The sequence below is a fragment of the Chrysemys picta genome, chromosome 1, assembly GCF_011386835.1.
Source record: "Chrysemys picta bellii isolate R12L10 chromosome 1, ASM1138683v2, whole genome shotgun sequence".
Taxonomy (NCBI): Eukaryota; Metazoa; Chordata; order Testudines; family Emydidae; genus Chrysemys; species Chrysemys picta.
The window spans coordinates 1,019,591-1,038,372 of record NC_088791.1 but is presented as its reverse complement, the minus strand read 5'-3'; the positions used below and the strand labels follow the sequence as shown (position 1 = coordinate 1,038,372).

The window sequence follows — 18,782 nt, the reverse complement described above, 5'->3', positions numbered from 1 at the left end:
GGCCTGGGGCCGGTGATCTCCGATGCCCAGCTGGGAAGCAGGAGGGCTTTGGGCTGGAGAGGGGGAGCAGGCAGAGCTCACCTGGATGCAGAGAGACTGGGATGTGCTGGGCTGAGGGAGGCCAGGCCTGAGGTCCTGAGAGTTTCCTGTGCTGTGTTCAACTCTCAATAAACCCTCCTGTTTTATGCTGGCTGAGAGTCACTCCGGTCTAGAGAACAGGGTTGCATCAACCCCTTTGGGGGTGGAGGCCCAGGGGGTCCAGAGCGAGTGGACTCCCTGAGGGGGCCCACGGCAGAGACAGACGTGCTAAGGCTCAGAGAGGTGCGGCTCCAGGAGGTGGAGGGGCCTGACCCCGAGAGAGAGTGGACCCCCGAGAAGGGCTGTCGCACTGAAAGGGGCACCCCCCACGGACCGCACGGGGCCACGAGTGGGCACGATCTGTGAGTCTGTGACATATATATACACTGCTTACTGTATTTTTCACTCCATGCATCTGATGAAGTAGGTTTTAGCCCACAAAAACTTATGCCCAAATAAATTTGTTAGTCTCTAAGGTGCCACAAGGACTCCTCGTTGTTTTTATCTAGGAACAGACGCCCACTCCAGGAGTCCTTTCCATTAGAATTCTCAGAGACCGTCTCCTACACATATTCACAGAAAAGACAAACTACAGATTCTGCACTTATCAATATTCAACCAGAGCTTTCCATTTTAAGCCTTGGAATTGGAAATTTCAAATAGCCAAGATAGAGAATCTTTCATTTCCAATCATACTCCCGCTCCTAAGTGTAGTTGCTCAGCTCTTGCACAGAAAAAGAGATGAGATTTTTTCCCCATTAGTAATAAGTCAGATGTGAATCAGACAGGCTTTTGGGAGCCTATTTTAGGTGACAGCAACACATAATTCCAGATTAGGGTAATGGACTGTGGAAATAAGGATGTACATGAGGCCAGACAGGGAAAGGGACATGGAAACTGACAGCTGGGCTTGGGTGCTTCAAAACCAGTTTACGGAACCACACTGTGCTGAATCTCTGGGAGCGTTTGGAAAAGGCAGATCCTCAATGCCTCTAAAAGCAGAACGTTCACAGAAAATAGCCACTAAGGCCAAAACTCTTACTAGACTAGGCTGGCACAAAACAGCCGTGAGGTGCTATCATGGGAAGGGTGGAAGCTGAGTCCAGGAGACTTTCAAAGCTGGGCTATTGCTAGCCCAAGGTAACGCCTGGTGTCCTGACGGCTGGACTGATGGTAGAATGCTTCTGCAGACCTGGGTACTGCCACTGGGGGTGCTGGATTTCCTACAGCAACAAAAGCCCTTCCCCTGTTGTGGGAAGTGCTGCACTATGGAGCTGTAGTGGCAGAGCCGTTGTGCCGTAGCTGTGCTGTTCTAATGCCCGTAGTGTAGACGCCCTCAGAGGGCTTCATTGACTTCAGAAATGCCCAGGTCGTACAGCTCTTCCCTGCAGCCATCCAGCTCCAGTGTGATGAGCTGAGGGACGGACTAGAGCCAGGGCAGCCACCTCCTCTCTGGTCCAGTCAGGGCCATCACTGCAAGTGGCCGCCAGTCCTGTCATATGACCAGCAGGGACACTGCTGGGACCAGCAGGGACACTGCCTCTGTGTGCCTAGAGGGCTTCCTAAAGTCTCTCATCCGCCAGGCTACTGGTCACATCAGCTCCTCACTGGACCATGCATTATCCCATTTTGGATGAAGAACCCGTCCTTGCATCACAGACATGGTTGAATGCCACCGCCATCCCTACCCTAACACACCAACCCTCCCAGAGGATACTCTCTACATCACAGGCCAAGAGAGACCCCAGAATGCACCATGAACAAAAGGAGACAGAGAAGCTCTCCTGTTCCTCTCGAAACTCAGATGCAGAAGATGTTCCACCCCAGTAACAAACACATTTAAGTACATCCCTGTGTTCTGTGAGGCAAAGGACAAAGAGGGACCTACGGCTCCTAATGGCGTACAGACCTCCAGATAGAAACCTGGTCTATTTCTACAGGCTCTGCCAGAGCCTCTGCCCAGCACAGTACTGGAGTCCCCCAGAATTCACGGCCTTGGTGACTTCAGGCTCCATATAGACAATGCAAAAGATGCAATAGTACCCGACCTCATTGAGCATTTGGAAAGTATGGCATTCTCGCAGGCAGTCTGGATCCACACATGCAGCCAGACATACACTGGATCCTATCTTTGGCTTAGGACTAGATATTGGAGATGTCACCAACATACCCCTCTCCTGTTGGTGACAGCTCCAATATCCAGGCAGAGCTCAGAGACTTTCCTCCTCTCCTCCAGGGTAGCAAACAGCTGTGGAAGCAGAGAAAAGAACTGACAGAAGGGAACTGTAATGCATGACGTTTGTTAGCAAGAGTCAGGCTAACTGTAACCCTGTTAACGCGAGATTTGTAGAAGCGAGGATTGTGTGAGGCGGGTGAGAAAGAACTGTGTAAGAAGTTATGATGACCTCAGCATAGATAAAGTGTAGAAGACCTTGGGTAGATAAGGTATAGAAAATAATTGTATGTTGGCAAGAGTCAAAACAACTGAGGAAATGAGATATCAAGATGGCCTATGTATAAACAAAAATGCTGCTGTCTCTCATTATTTCTGTAATGAAAGGTATAAATGCTTGCTGTAATTAGTTACCTGGGAGAGACCTGCTTAGCTCTCCCTCTGCACATGTGAGAGTTAATAAAACATCTGACTTGTTGCACCTAACAAAATAGTGAGAACTCAGTTTTTCTCCGACAATTTGGGGGCTCTCCTCCAGGGTAGCAAACAGCCAAAGCTGGTGCCTCCCAAGATTCCTGAACCGCTAGGTTTCCAACTTGCCCTACAAGAAGCAGCCCAAGGCACAGATGAGTTAATACCACAACACGTTCACCTGATGGCCACTGCCACAGATGCCTTTGCCCCAAGCTGCCAGCTCTCCCCCACCCCAATGACCAAGAAGATCACCATGGTTCATAGATGAACTACGGCAGATGCTGTGCACAGGGAAGTTAAAATGCTAGTTGCACAACAAGTATACTGAATGCAGCACAAACAACTCTGACAGGATTTTGCCACTGCAGTGAAGGAGGCAAAACAAGTCTCCTCCTCCTCCACAATCAGTGACACAGAATCAAGGACAGCAGAGTTATTTTGCATATTGAGCCGGCTAATCAACCCACTTCATAGCCCAGACACCAGACCCAGGCATCTCCTGCTGCGAAGAGCTGTCAGTATACTTTGTTGATAAGAACAACCGAATACATATGAAAATAGGAAAGAAAGTTCCACCCCTCAACAGCTCATATTATCTACCCCACTACCCCTGTCTGGGCTTGGCCTCATTACACATGCCAAAACTCAAGGAACTCTGAAAAATATTGGTGCCAGCCATATTAAAGATCAGTTTCCATTCTATGAATGGCCACACCAAATTTCAATCTCTGAGCCACCATGACCGCTGCGCTCTTCTGGGAAAACACAGACACAAAGCGTAGGACAAAGCATGTGAAAGCTGGTACAGATCCAGAGATTAGGTGACCCCAGAGTCTGACTCTCTTTAGGAAAAGCTGCAAAACCTTCATCAAAAAGGCTTTTACATCATGGCAACGACACTCATAACATTAGCACCCTCACTTCTACCCCTCAAATCCCAAACCAACCAACCCCCCCAAAGTCAGCCTAAAGCCCTCCAACCCAAAGTACGTAGGGTTTTTTTAATAAAATTAATTTACAAGCCCTACCTCAATCACAGTCTTTACCCTGAAAAGGGAGAAGCGTCAGAGGCCCCAGAAGGGCCTCTATGGACTTTGCTATTGCTATAGTTTTTGTGTGGGAGGCACTTCGGTACTCCAGTGTTGGGCAGCAGTAGAAAAAGGACAGTTACCTGTTCTGTAACTGGCGTTCTTCGAGATGTGTTGCTCCTGTCTATTCCACAGGAGGTGTGCGTGCTTGCCACGTGCACCGGTGCCGGAAGTTTTTCCCTTAGCAGTACCCGTACTAGGGGAGCACCGTGGCCACCCCGGAGTGGCGCCTGTATATCACGCTATAAGGGGAGCTACGGGCTCCCCCCACCCTCAATTCCTTCTTGCCAGACAACTCCGACAGAGGGGAAGGAGGGTGTGATGTGGAATAGACAGGAGCAACACATCTCGAAGAACACCAGTTATTGAACAGGTAACTGTCCTTTCTTCTTCGAGTGATTGCTCCTGTGTATTCCACGGTAGCTGACTCCAAGCTATACCTGACGGAGGGGGGTAGGAGTTCTGAATGATAAGGTTACGGGTTACTTGGGCAGAGCACTGCCCTATCAAACCCGGCGTCATCCCTTGCTTGGGAGACGATCGCATAGTGCGATGCAAAAGTATGGACAGAGGACCACATAGCAGCCCTGCAGATGTCCTGAATAGGGACATGAGGCACATAGGCCGCGGACAAGGCCTGAGCTCTCGTCGAGTGCGTCTTGACAATAGGAGGTGGGGGAACCCCAGCCAGGTCATAACACGTGCGTATGCACGAGGTGAACCAGCGGGAGATCCGCTGGGTGGAAACCGGTTGCCCTCTCATGCGCTCGGCCGTAGCAATGAAAAGCTGAGGGGATGCCCGAAATGACCTTGTTCGATCTAAGTAGAAGGCCAGCGCCCTACGCACATCTAGCATGTGTAGGCGTCGTTCCTCATTGGAGGAATGGGGCTTAGGACACAGGACTGGCAGGAAAATGTCCTGGTCCATATGAAACGCCGAGACCACCTTCGGCAGGAAGGCTGGGTGCGGGCAAAGCTATATCTTTCCCCTATGGAAGACAGTGTACAGGGGTTCCGAGGTGAGCGCCCTAAGCTCCGAAACCCTGCAGGCTGAGGTGATAGCCACCAAAAACGCCACTTTCTCAGATAAGTGGGACCAGGAACAGGTGGCCAAGGGCTCAAAGGGAGGTCCCATGAGGCGTGAGAGTACCAGGTTCAGGTCCCAAGGGGGAACCGGGGGTCTAGCATAAGGGAACGCTCTGTCCAAACTCTTTAAAAACCTGGAAGTCATGTGGTGGGAGAACACTGACTGTCCCGCCACCGGAGGGTGGAAGGCCGAAATGGCTGCCAGGTGCACCCTGATCGAGGAGGGGGCTAACCCTTGGGTCCTAAAGGACAGGAGGTAGTCCAGGACCAGCTGGAGTGGAGCGGACGCAGGGGAGGAGCCTCTCTCCCTCGCCCATGAGGAGAACCGATACCACTTAGCCAGGTAGGTCCTCTGTGTGGACGGCTTCCTGCTTTCAAGCAGGACACGTCTAACAGCCTTGGTACACCTCCCCTCCTCCGCATCTAGCCACGGAGCAGCCATGCCGTCAGATGGAGCAGGGCCAGGTTGGGATGGAGGAGACGACCTCCCTCCTGGGAGAGGAGGTCCGGGCGGAGTGGCTTCCTGCGAGGGGGGGCCGCCAAGAGTTGTAGTAGGGTCCCGTACCAATGTTGGTGGGCCCAATCCGGGGCTATCAGGATAATCCTCGCCCCGTCTGACTTCACCTTCTGTAGGACCCTGCCTATGAGGGGGAAAGGCGGGAAGGCGTACATCAGGGGCCCCGACCATCGCCTTCTATCACCCTGGAGCAGAACCTGGGACACAGGCGGTTCTGTGCGGTGGCGAATAGGTCTATCTGGGGAGTGCCCCACTGAAGGAAAATCCATTCTGCCACCTCCCTGTGCAGGGACCACTCGTGCTGATGTGAGAACACCCTGCTCAGGCGATCTGCGAGCGTGTTGCTCTCGCCTGGTAGGTGGAACGCTCGGAGGAGGATGTTGTGGGCTATACAGAACTCCCACAGGAGTTGGGCTTCCTGGCATAAGGCCCTGGAGCACGTGCCCCCTTGCCTGTTGATGTAATACATTGCGGTGGTATAGTCCATGAGGACTCTGACCACTTCCCCTTGTAAGCGCTGGTGGAAAGCCACGCACGCCAGGCGCACTGCCCTGAGTTCCCTGACATTTATGTGCAGGGTCAGTTCCTCAGCTGACCACATACCCTGGGTTCTGACGTCCCCCACATGAGCTCCCCAGCCCAGGTCCAAGGCATCCGACACTAGATCTAGTGAGGGAGAGGGGTCTCAGAAGGGGATTCCCCAGAGCATGTTGCTCGGGAGGGACCACCATTGGAGGCCCACAAGCATCGCGGGCGGCACCATAACAACCTTGTCCAGGCCGTCCCTGGCCTGGGAATAGCGGGAGACCAACCAGAGTTGGAGGGGCCTCATCCGGAGCCTGGCATTTCGCACCACTGTGGTGCATGCTGCCATGTGGCCAAGGATTTGAAGGCATAGCCGAGCCGTGGTTACCGGGAAGGCCGTGACCAAGGCGACGAGGCCTTTGAGCGCCTCGAACCTGTCCCTTGGAAGGGAGGCCGTGGCCGCTTGGGAATCCAGCAGCGCTCCTATGAATTCTATGCGCTGGACTGGAACTAACGTGGATTTCTCCTCGTTTACCACTAGGCCCAGAGCGGAGCAGGTGCGTAGCAGGAGGGTTATTTGCTGCTGCACCTGGGACCGGGACTTGCCCTTGAGCAGCCAATCGTCCAGGTAGGGAAAGACCTGCAGCCCTCTCCTCCTGAGGTGGGCCGCTACCACCGCCGTACATTTGGTGAAGACCCTGGGGGCCGTCGAGAGGCCAAAGGGGAGGACCGTAAACTGGTAGTGGTCCTGACCCACCAGGAAATGGAAGAAGCGCCTGTGACCTTCGAAAATGTGGATGTGGAAGTAGGCATCCTGAAGGTCCAGCGCTGCAAACCAATCCCCCGGGTCTAGGGAGGGAATAATAGAGGCTAGGGACACCAGGCGGAATTTGCAGTGTACCAAGAACTGGTTGAGCTTCCGCAGGTCGAGGATGGGCCGAAGCCCGCCCTTTGCCTTCGGGATGAGGAAATACCTGGAATAAAATCCCTTGCCCCAGAATTCCCAAGGTACCCTCTCCATGGCTCCCAGGGAGAGGAGGCGCTGTACCTGCTGACCCAGGAGGAGCGCATGTTCTGGGTCCTCCGCCGACTCCCTGGCCGGAGGGCAATTGGGAGGGGGTGACAGCGTTGAGGACCCAGCGATCCACAGTAATATGGGACCATTGCAAACAGAAGGCAGGTAAACGATTTGCAAACCTGAACTTTATTAACTGGGGGGAGGGGGGGATTAACCTGGCAACAGGCCCAGTGACCCCCCGCAAGCAGTCAAAAACGCCGCTTCTGTGGCCTCCTGGCCTTAGAGGGCCCCGGGCAAGGGGCCGAGAGGGATTGGCGTTGTGACCGGCGCCTCTGCTCCCGCTGCTTCTTATGAGCCCCCGCCTATCTGCCCCGAGCCTGTGGAGCAGAGGAGTGAGGCCTGGGCTTGTCCTTGACTGGCGGGACGTACAGGCCCAGCGTCTGCAGGGTAGAACGGGAGTCTTTCATCCCATGCAGACGCGTATCTGTTTGATCTGCAAACAGGGCCCGACCATCGAACAGCAGGTCCTGCATGATCGACTGGGACTCAGCCAATAGGCCAGAGAGCAAAAGTCAGGACGCCCTTCTCATGGAGATCGACGCGGCCCTCAACCGAGCGGCTGTGTCCGCCACATCGGAGGCCACCTGGAGCGCCGCGTTAGCCGCCGCCGCCCCCTCATCCGCAAGGGCCCAAAACTCCTTCCTGTCCTTCTCGTGGAGGGAGGGCTCAAACTTGGCAAGGGACCCCACAGGTTAAAATCATATCTGCTCAAGAGGGCCTGGTGGTTGGCCACTCTGAGCTGAAAGCTCGCAGACGAATAAACCTTTCTCCCAAAAGAATCCAGCCTGCGAGCGTCTTTGTCCTTAGGGGTAGGAGCGAGTTGGTCGTGCTTCTCACGGTGATTCACCCATTCCACCACCAGAGTGTTTGGTGATGGGTGGGAGTATAAGTACTCATGCCCTTTTGTGGGCACAAAGTACTTCCGTTCAGCCTTTTTGGAGATCGGACAGAGAGATGCCAGGGTTTGCCAGAGGCCAGTAGTAATGTTGGCCACCCCCTGATGGAACAGGAGAGCCACACGTCCCGGCGTCGAGGAGGTCAGGACATTAAACAATGTGTCCGACGGCTCCTCCATCTCCTCGGCCTGGAGCTGGGGGTTTGATGCCACCCTCCTGAGTAGCTCCTGGTGGGCCTTGAAGTCCTCCTGAGAGACCGGAGGTGGTGGCGCCACAGAGTTGTCCGGCGCCGAGGAGGTCGGTGCCGCGGTGTCGTCTGCACCCGGCTGTACCACAAGCTCGACATCCTGACCCGGGGCCCGAGTCGATGCCAGAGGGTCGGTGCCCACTGCCTCATCGCAGTGCCGAGGTGGCAACGTCGGCTGGGCCTGGGACACTCCCGCCACGGAGCGGGGTCCCGGCGATGCCGGTGCCTGGGGCCACGGTGCCCACTGGCACCACTGTCCCTGCCAGGGAACAGCCTGGCCTTGGGACGCAAGGTGGCCCGGGAGGGCCAGCTGGTCTTGCGGCACCGAACGGCTCGACGAGGGGTGGCTACGTGCCGAACCCGAAGTCCGGGACAAGCGGACAGTGCCATGCGAATGGCTGGAGGGGTCCCGCACATGACGGCTCCGGCCCCTGGAGGCGGACAGGTAGGAGTCTGAGGTGCTGTCTCCATAATGCCTCCGGCGCCCAAGACTACGACGCCTCGGTGCCTGGGATTCCCGTGACGAGCTCCGGGCGTAGCGCCTTCCACGGCGGGTGCCGGAGCACAAGTTCCGACTCTCTTCACTGGCGGCAAAAAGGAACTGAGGGTGGGGGGAGCACGCAGCCCCCTTTATAACGCGATATGTCGGCGCCACTCCAGGGGTCGCCGTGGTGCTCCCCCACTACGGATGCTGCTAAGGGAAAAACTTCCGGCACCAGAGCACGTGGCGAGCACACACACCTACTGTGGAATAGACAGGAGCAATCACTCAAAGAAGAACCCTGAGATATGGGCAGCAGCAACACTACGTTATGCCAGGGCTCTATGCCATGGAGACTTTCTCATTGGGATCCAGATCCCTCTGAGGCAGTGGTGTGCAAACTTTTCCTGTTGACCCCCCCCATGCCATTAACGGAATCTATCCGCTCCCCCCCCCCCGCACCCCCATTACTGCACAGCCCAAGCTTCCTCAGCGGCAGAGCTGGGACTGAAGGCAGGGCTGGGGGAGGAGATGGGCCTCGAGGCGGAGCTGGGACAGAAGTGGAGTTGGGGTGGAATGGGACGGGGGTGAAGTGGGGCTGGAAGTGGGGTGCTCCCTCCCCGTCCCCCAGGGGGGCTGGCCTGGGCCTGGAGGCAGAGCAGGACTGAAGGCTGAATGGGGTTGGGGGAGGAGTGAGGCTAAAGGCGGAACTAGGGTTGTCCTGGAGTCTCCAGGAATGAATGTTTAATGTTTAATTAAAGATTATGTCAGGTGATGAAACCTCCAGGAATACGTCCAACCAAAACTGGCAACCCTAGGCGGGGCTGGGCTGGAGGCTGAATGGGGCTGGGAGTGGAGCTGGTCTAGGGACGGAGCGGGGCTGGAAGCAGGACGCTCGCTCCCCGTCCCCCATGGGGGCTGGCCTGGGCGTGCCCTGCAAACATTCCTCTGCACCCCCACCCCACAGTTTGGGGACCACTGCTCTGAGGATAACTCGGAGAGACAAACATTGACAGTTGTATGTCACCCTAAGCTGGTGTTCAGAGCTCTGGCAGCGACATACTCACTCTCAGGCCACTGCCGCCCACAGAATGTGCCCACTTCATAGCCTGAGGCCAGGAATTTTTGTGCACACCCAGCAGCTCGTTTCCGGGGCAGGGAAAGGGTCATTTCTACAACTGTGGGGCCAATTCCTGGGTCTTTGCAGTTGGCCTTTCTCTGTCCCTCCACCACACTCTCTGCCATACGCTGTGTCTGTTGTCAGTCCTGCAGGGTTCCTCACAGACTGGCAGCACAGCCTTCACCCTGCTGCTGAACCTAGCAATGCCCATTGCGAATTATCTGCACGTGTGGACAAAGCAGCTACACCCTCCTCCTTGCCACTTACCTTTAGTAATCATGGTGGGAGCCCAGGCAGGTAGGACAGTGGTGGGGCTGTGACAAGGGCACGTACCAGGCAGGTCACTAATACGGAGTGATCTGGAGCACTTAGTAAGTGGGAAACAAGCAAAAATGTGCATTTCCGTATAGCTGATTGTAAGGCCCTGCATGGAGGACGGGGAATTCTAGCCTGGGAAGCAGTGGCTCTGAAGGCGACTTGGGAGTCCCGGAGGATAACCAGCTGAACATGTTTCAGAGCAGCAGCCGTGTTAGTCTGTATCCGCAAAAAGAACAGGAGTACTTGTGGCACCTTAGAGACTAACAAATGTATTAGAGCATAAGCTTTCGTGGGCTACACCCCACTTCTTCGGATGCATATGAACATGAGGGCCCAATACAATGCTATGGCCACACACACAGATCCTTGGCTGTCTACACAGGGACTACTGAATAGCGGTAGAAAGGTTCTATCGCCCCATAGTTGACACGGATGCAATCACTACTGCAATACCGTGCCAGTTAGCACCATCAGAGAGACTCAAACCAGGGGCTTTTCCTACTAAGACTCTCTCCAGCTAAAGGGGGCGGGAACAAGGGAGGTTGCTCCAAGGAAAGTCTTATCCAATACTTCACATTTCATAGGCTCTTCTTTGGCCTTCTTCACACCCCCCAGCCCTTCCAGCTCTTCCCAGAAAGAGGAACCTCTCTGCTGGGAGCTCATTTGCACCAGGACCCTCCCTTCCCCAGCTTGCACCCCTCCAGCCCTCTGGCTCTAGCTCTCCAGCATGGAGACATCAGTGGCTAAGTCCCTCCACCATTGCCCGGCCTTCAGCCCTCTCTAGCCCTGAAGAGATCAGCTGGCAAACGCCTCTTGCTGCTTTCCGGCCTTCAGCTTTCCCCCAGGCATCAGCTACAGCTTCCTTCAGGGACCACGTTCGATCTCCAGTAGCTCTCACCTATTACTCTCTTATGCCCAGGCAGCTCTCACCTACCACCTCCTGACCCTCTTTTAAGGCGAACTGGAGTCAGCTGACCACAGGTGCACTGGCCTCTTCCCTCTTAAAGAGGCAGTGTCATCCTCTGACACTTCCCCAGTGGGGCTGTGGGTGGCCAGGCACTAATTGGGATAAATATCAAGCAACTGAGATCAACTGGGGATGCTCAGAGCCTTGGTTTGAGCCCCACATGTGCAAAAAACAAACACACACACACAGCCAGGCAGAATCTGTGGATTTTGTGAAATGGTGTTTTTGGAAGCATACGTGTCAGGAACCGCTGGCTCAAACGAACCCCGATTTGGCTCACTAACCCTACCCTGCATTGCCATGAGGCACAGCAAACTCCAAGACAAGGTGAGTGGGCATATGGATTTCACCGCACTTAGAACAGTCAGAGTTTCTCAACCCGAACTCAAGTGGAGCTGGCACTCCAGTAAGCTACTGCACGAAATGAATCAGCAACCGCTTTGCTATGCTCAGCTGCGTGGCACTGGACAATCCTAAGATTGGACATTTGAGGAAGAACAGGGAAGGATGGAGGGAACGAGCCGCACACATACAGCTGCAGTATACGAGACTCTGAGAGCGAGGTGGCCTGCTCCTAGCTGAGCCAGGACACCCCCTGGAGCTGAATACAGCCTGGAACCATGGCTCTGAGGCACGCAAACTGCTCCATTCATCTCTGGGGGCGTTCGCACGCCCCTGCCCCAGTGAGGGCACTTGCTAGCTCATGCCATTCCCCAAGCATGCCCATTCTCAACTCGGTGAACCTCCCACACAAAGAAGCAGGGCTCACATGGAGAGCCAAGGAGAGGGGCTCCCACCCCCCAGAGTGACGTCCTTCACCCTCATGGGGCAGGGAGAGGGGCTTAGACACCCTCAATGGGCAGGAATCCCCAGAGCCCAGCTCACAAGAGAGGGCAGGGAAAGGGATGCAGATCCCAGTAATACATGGCAACAGGAACAGAGGTCCCAAGGGGCAGGCCTCCCAGGCCCCAGCACACACTCACATTAGGGGAGAATGTGGGGCTGACAGTTCCCCCCATGCACCCTGCCCCGTATCACTCCTCCAGTGTCCCTCCCCACACCCAACTCCATTTAGTCCCCTCCCTGCAAAAATTCACAGGTAATTAGAATAGTTTCAGCAGCTCCTGAATTTCCACTCTGCTCAAACTACTCCCCCCCACCACCATTTGCTAGAGGCGGCTTGAGCAACAGGTCGACATTTCATTTTCAGATTTCTGCCCAGGGGAGGGTTTGAACTTGCAGTGCACAGCAATAGCTTAAGTCCAGCCACAACATGCGCCTAAGCCACAAGGTCATGTGAACGCTGGGTGGCCTGAAACTCTTGGCTAGTCTTTCTGAACGCATGCACCGCAGTCTGGTGCGGGAGTGTTCAGCACGTGCTAACACAGAGAGCTAAACTCTTCCCCAGAGGCTGTGGGATCCATGCACTAGCTGGGACCAATGTCAGGTAACTGAGATCAAACGAGGGACAATCAGAGCCGCAGTTTGAGCCCCTGGTGTGTGCAAAAAACATTGGCAGAATCTGTCAATCTCCAGAACCGGTGGGGGGAGCTGTACCGCAGGAACCCCTCGCTCAAGTGGCCCCAAGTTTTGATCACTCCGCCTACCCCATGCCCCCATGAGGCATACCACATTCCAAGGCAATCTGAGTAAGCGTGTGCATTTTAGCACAATTAGAAGAGTGACCCTTTGAACAGAAAGGGCTTCTCAGTCTGAACTCTAGCAGAGCTGGTGCGCCATATGAGCCTTGCAGGATGTTCATCAACAGTGCAATCACGGCACTCCAGGACTCCTCACCAGCACCTGCCACGGCCCTGTGCGCACAGGAAGCAAGCTGCCTGTTTTACACAGCTGTTGGAAGGGTTCTGTCATGACCACACCTCCTTCCCAGAAGGCCCTGCCCACACATGGAGCCACTTTGGACAATCAGATGTAACTTGTGTCTTTTTTCAGATGTATGGAAAGCAACAGATGGACTGGCCCCTTGCTAGCCACTCGTGCCGCGCTAGGCGCTGCTCCAGGAGGCCAGAGCGTCCTGAGGTGAGCAATTGCTCACTAAGCCAATGTCTGCACATGGCACTGAAGAGGGCACTTGGCAAGGGAAGCAAACCAGCTCCATGTCACTCAGCCGCTTTGCTTTCAGTGCATCTTGTGTTAGAATGGCGCGAAGAAAGCATGAGATGCACGTGGGAGTCGGCTTCTTATGCAAGCATATGTTGAGCCCTGATTAAGGGGACAGGAGCCCCTGTGAATCACAGGTCGTATCACAGCCACTGCTGAAAGTGCTACAGCCACTCATCTGGGGACATCTGAATTGTCTCACATTTGGCATCCAAAAAGCCAGTGGTAGGATTTGAAGCCATTGCCCTGTATGACTAAATAATGCTCCCAGAGGGCGGCAAGCACGTAAGTCCCGACACTGAAAGCGCTGAAGGTGGGAACTGTGGACTGGGCGCAGCAAGAGAATCACTGACAAATTGACTAGACTGTAACTTCTGTTATTTTGTGGGTTTTGGTTTATGGCCTGGCACCCAGGGCAGAAGATGGGCAGCCTGAGAGTTCTGTGTAAGTGGAAGTCAACAAGTCTGAATTGCTGGGGGCTGGACACTGCCTTGCAGAGGAGGAACTCAACCCAGCATCTGAGACAGTCACCCTACCCGAGCAGGAAAGCTTACCTTGCCGTGGGTCATACTGTCGCATCTGCACTTCCTCAACGCATTCTGCCGGGAACCAACCAGTCCGTCCTTTCACAGTTCCTTCCCAGAAGCCACCCTCACCAATACTGAGCACTATGGAAAGAGAAACAGACACACAGATCAGAACAGGCAGAGTACAGAATTACCATGCCCAAGTACATGGTCTGTGGACGTGCACAATCTAGGAAACAAGTCTAGAGTCCGAGCCTGGACACTGGGGAAGGAGCCACCTAAGAGCCCTCGGAAAGGGTTGTCTTCTTCCGGCCTCCTCAGTTAGACAGTGAGAAACCTGGGGTGCGTGCAGTGATAGGCTTGGAGAGAGAGCCAGGAGCATCCACCCTGTTCACAGGAAGCATTGGAAGGGAAGCCAGGGTGTTCCAGAGACGTCAGGGGCTTTTTGGAAACAAGATCTCAACATAATGAATGTGTTGACTTTGCAACGTCAGATGTCTCCTGCAAGGCAGGGAAGCACTGCCAGTATTTTACAAACAGGGAAACTGAGGCACCAAGGGGACAGTGATTTTCCCAAAGCCAAACAGCAAGTCAGTATCAGAGCTGGAATTAGATCCCAGGAGTCTGGCACCCAGCCTCGGGCCCCCAGAACTAGAAAATGCTGCCTCTAAGAGAGCATCTTCCCTGCAAAGAGAGGCGATGCTGTGTTCTTAACTCGGGCTAGCTAACGCAGGTTAAATAGCAGTGAGACCAAGGCCACTCAGGTTTTAACTCAGGTTACAGCAGATACAGGAGCCTGGGGCTGAACTCAAGCTGCTAACCTGAGTTAAGACCTGAGTGGCCTTGTCCTCGCTGCTCTTTTAACCTGAGTTAAGGTACAGCCAAGATGTCTTACCTACTATCAGGGCACTTCAACATCAGTGGCAAAATCCTCCCAACCTGTCAGGACTAACTAATAATCTTCCCTTCCCAAGTCACCCGCTCCCAACAGCCCAGGAAAACAGAGAAGCCTTGAAACAGCTCCGGAAGACTAGGCCAAGGGCAGAAGTGAATTCCAGAGCCAAGGGTCCCTCGCTGGCATCTTGCCAGCAACCCTTTTCTGATTAAGCCAGGCACTGGTTGGCTGACACCTCACTGATTCCCGTGCATTACTGCAGCAACAAAGGCCAAAACCAGTAAAAGTTTATAGGTTGAATCCATCATCTTTCATGACCTCTGAAAGTGACTTGGGAGCCAGTGCAGATCCCAGACCACAGGTGTCACGCTCCACATAAGAGGCTTTGCCAAGCAAGAAAAGCTGGGTTCTGCCCCAGCTGCAGAGCGCTCTGCCGGCACAGCCCCACAAAGGCAGTGCCCAAAGGTGAAACACCTGGATCCCTGTGGGGAAGCCCCAAATGCAACAGTGGTGGTCAGCAACTTTACAGCAAGCACAAGCGGCATGAACTGCTCTCAGAGCACTCAACAGGACCCGGAAGGCTAATCTGAGTAACAAAGGGTGGGCAAAAAGAGAGAGCTCCTAGAATCATCACCAGTTCCTCTGGCTGTTCCCCCATCACCACCCCAGTCTCACCCAGATGAAGCCCAAACCAGCTCCCTCTCACCCAAACCCCAGGCACTCAGACGATCGATCACCTTCACCATCCAGGTCCCAGCAAATGGAGCTGTAAGAACTAGTTAGCAAGCCCATGTTGCCAACCCTCAGCTGCAGGCTGAGCCAGAGGAGTAAATGAACAGACCCTTCACTACCACCCGGAATGAGGAAGAGTTGCCCCGTATTGCCCCTGAGTGAAGAATGGAGAAACTGAGACTCATAGACTCATAGACTCATAGACTTTAAGGTCAGAAGGGACCATTATGATCATCTGGTCTGACCCCCTGCATGCTGCAGGCCATAAAACCGTCCCTACCCCTTCCCTGGACTCTGCTGTTGAAGTCCCCAATCCTGTGTTTTAGTGACTTCAATCGGCAGAGACCCTCCTGCTAGCGATCCCTGCCCCATGCTGCGGAGGAAGGCGAAAAACCTCCAGAGGCTCAGCCAATCTACCCTGGAGGAAAATTCCTTCCCGACCCCAAATATGGCGATCAGTAAGACCCCGAGCATATAGGCAAGAGTCTCTAGCCTGACCCCTGTTAGCCATTATACTATTTACCTACCATTGCTTGGTTTTCCTTGACTACTATGTTTTACCATTAAACCATTCCCTCCATAAACTTATCTAACTTAATCTTAAAACCAGACAGGTCCCTCACCCCCACCGTGTGACTCGTGGGGCACAGGGGACAGATCTGAATTTGATCACTAGCAGGTGGAGCCAATGAGATATTAAGGAATAGCTAATACTGATTTATTTCAGCGTGGCACCATTTGAGCCACATAGGGTATCTACACTGCAAAAATGGTGTGTTCTTAAGTCCAATTAGCTAACCTAGGTTAAAATAGTAGCAAAGACGTGGCAACTTGGCTTTAATGAGGGTTTGCAGCTCGAGTTAAAGCCTGCGGTGGAGCCAGCATTTGAATTCGAGCTGCTGGCTCACGTAAAAGCCAAGTTGCCATGTCTTCACAATTTTAACCCGAGTTAGCTAAAGCGGGTTAGCCAACCTGAGCTAGCACACAACTCTTTTTGCTGTGTCGACATAACCTTAGACAGGGACTATCACCTCCTTGCTCCATGACACAAGAACTCTGCATATGCCTCACAAAACTGCAATGGTCTTTCTAAATGCCCTATTATTTATTACAGCGCTCTCGGGTGGGCCGGGCATTTACAGAACAAACACTCCCAAGACCTGACAGTCTGAGGGCTTATTGACATGCAAAATTAAACCAAGTTAACTAAAGGTGTGCATGTAAAGTGAGGTACTTAGACACAGACTTCAAGGCCATAAGGAACCATCATGAACTAGTCTGACCTCCTGCATGTCACAGGCCACAGAACCTCACCCACCCGCTCCTGGAATAGACCCCTAACCTCTGGCTGAGTCACTGAGGCCCTCAGCTCTTGATTTAAAGACTTCAGGTTACATAAGAACGGCCATACAGCGTCAGACCAAAGGTCCATCTAGCCCAGGACCTTGTCCTCTGACAGTGGCCAATGCCAGGTGTCCCAGAGGGAATGAACAGAACAGGTAATCATCAAGTGATCCATCCCCATCACCCATTCCCAGCTTCTGGTAAACAGAGGCTAGGGACACCATCCCTGCCCATCCTGGCTAATAGCCATTGATGGACCTATCCTCCATTAACTTATCTAGTTCTTTTTGAACCCTGTTATAGTCTTGGTCTTCACAGCATCCTCTGGCAGGGAGTTCCACAGGTTGACTGTGCATTGTGTGAAAAAATGCTTCTTTTTATTTGTTTTAAACCTGCTGCCCATTAATTTCATATGGTGGCCCCTAGTTCTTGTGTTATGAGAAGGAGTAAATACCACTTCCTTACTCACTTTCTCCACACCAGTCATGATTTTATAGACCTCAACCATATCCCCCCTTAGTCGTCTCTTTTCCACGCTGAACAGTCCCAATCTTATTAATCTCTCCTCATACGGAAGCTGCTCCATACCCCTAATCATTTGTGTGGCCCTTTTCTGAACCTTTTCCAATTCCAATATATCTTTTTTGAGATGGGGCAACCACATCTGCACGCAGTATTCATGTTGGCATACCATGAATTTGTATAGGGTCAATATGATATTTTCTGTCTTATTATCTATTCCTTTCTTAATGATTCCCAACACTCTGTTCACTATTTTGACTGCCACTGCACATAGAGTGGATGATTTCAGAGAACTATCCACAATGACTCCAAGATCTTTCTTGAGTGGTAACAGCTAATGTAGACCCCATTATTTTATATGTATAGCTGGGATTATGTTTTCCAATGTGCAGTACTTTGCATTTATAAACATTGAATTTCATCTGCCATTTTGTTGCCCAGTCCCCCAGTTTTGTGAGATCCCTTTGTAGCTCTCCGCAGTCTGCCTGGGACTTAACTAGCTTGAGCAGTTTGGTATCATTTGCAAATGTTGCCACCTCGCTTTCTGCCCTTTTTCCAGATCGTTTATGAATACGTTGAATGGGACTTGGTCCCAGAACAGATCCTTAGGGGACACCACTATTTACCTCTCTCCATTCTCAAAACTGACCATTTATTCTTACCCTCTGTTTCCTATCTTTTCATCAGTTACTGATCCATGAGTGGACCTTCCCTCTTATCCCATGACAGCTTACTTTGCTTAAGAATCTTTGGTGAGGTACCTTGTCAAAGGCTTTCTGAAAATCTAAATACACTATATTAACTAAAACAACAAGGAGTCCTTGTGGCATCTTAGAGACTAACAAATTTATTTGAGCTTAAGCTTTTGTGGGTTATAACCCACTTCATCAGATGCATGGAGTGAAAAATACAGTAGGCAGGTATAAATTCACAGCACATGAAAAGATGGGAGTTGCCTTACCAAGTCAGAGGGGTCAATGCTAACGAGGCCAATTCAATCAGGGTGGATGGGACCCATTCCCAATAGTTGACAAGAAGGGATGAATATCAACAGAGGGAAAATTACTTTTTGTAGTGACCCAGCCACTCCCAGTCTTTATTCAGGCCTAATTTGATGGTGTCAAGTTTGCAAATTAATTCCAGTTCTGCAGTTTCTCGTTGAAGTCTCTTTTTGAAATTTTGTTGTTGAAGAATGGCCACTTTTAAGTCTGTTATTGAGTGTCCAGGGAGACTGCAGTGTTCTCCTACTGGGTTTTGAATGTTACAGTTCTTGATGTCTGATTTGTGTCCATTTATTCTATTGTGTAGAGACTGTCCGGTTTGGCCAATGTACATGGCAGAAGGGCATTGCTGGCACATGATGGTGTGACGAAGTGGGAATGTTCTTGATGTGTTATTTGAATGCTGATAACTTGGGAAGGTTGCAGGGGAGTTTTGCTGGGGCTGCCTGCATTGGGGAAGGGAGCATACCTGAGCACGTAACCTGAGAACCCGGTGGGGGGGGAGGGGATGTTGGAGGCCAGGTGACACCTCTGCCCGGAAAACTGGACAAAGGAGACAAAGGCTCGGGGGAGGAGCCGGGAAAAGCCAGAA

The 18,782-nt window shown here is 52.8% G+C and overlaps 1 protein-coding gene across 15 annotated transcripts in view; it reads right to left on the bottom strand.

Moving 5' to 3' along the window:
* The window catches only part of SHANK3 (SH3 and multiple ankyrin repeat domains 3), a 703,681-nt gene that overhangs the window by 193,438 nt on the left and 491,461 nt on the right, over window positions 1-18,782 (bottom strand). For all 15 annotated transcript variants that reach the window (XR_010600169.1, XM_065589968.1, XM_065590128.1 and 12 more), the window contains one exon: window positions 13,724-13,837. Coding sequence is in view for 14 of the 15 variants with exons in the window: in XM_065589968.1 (XP_065446040.1) it covers window positions 13,724-13,837 (114 nt within the window). In the remaining variant the exon portion in view is untranslated. The remainder of the gene's footprint in view (window positions 1-13,723; window positions 13,838-18,782) is intronic.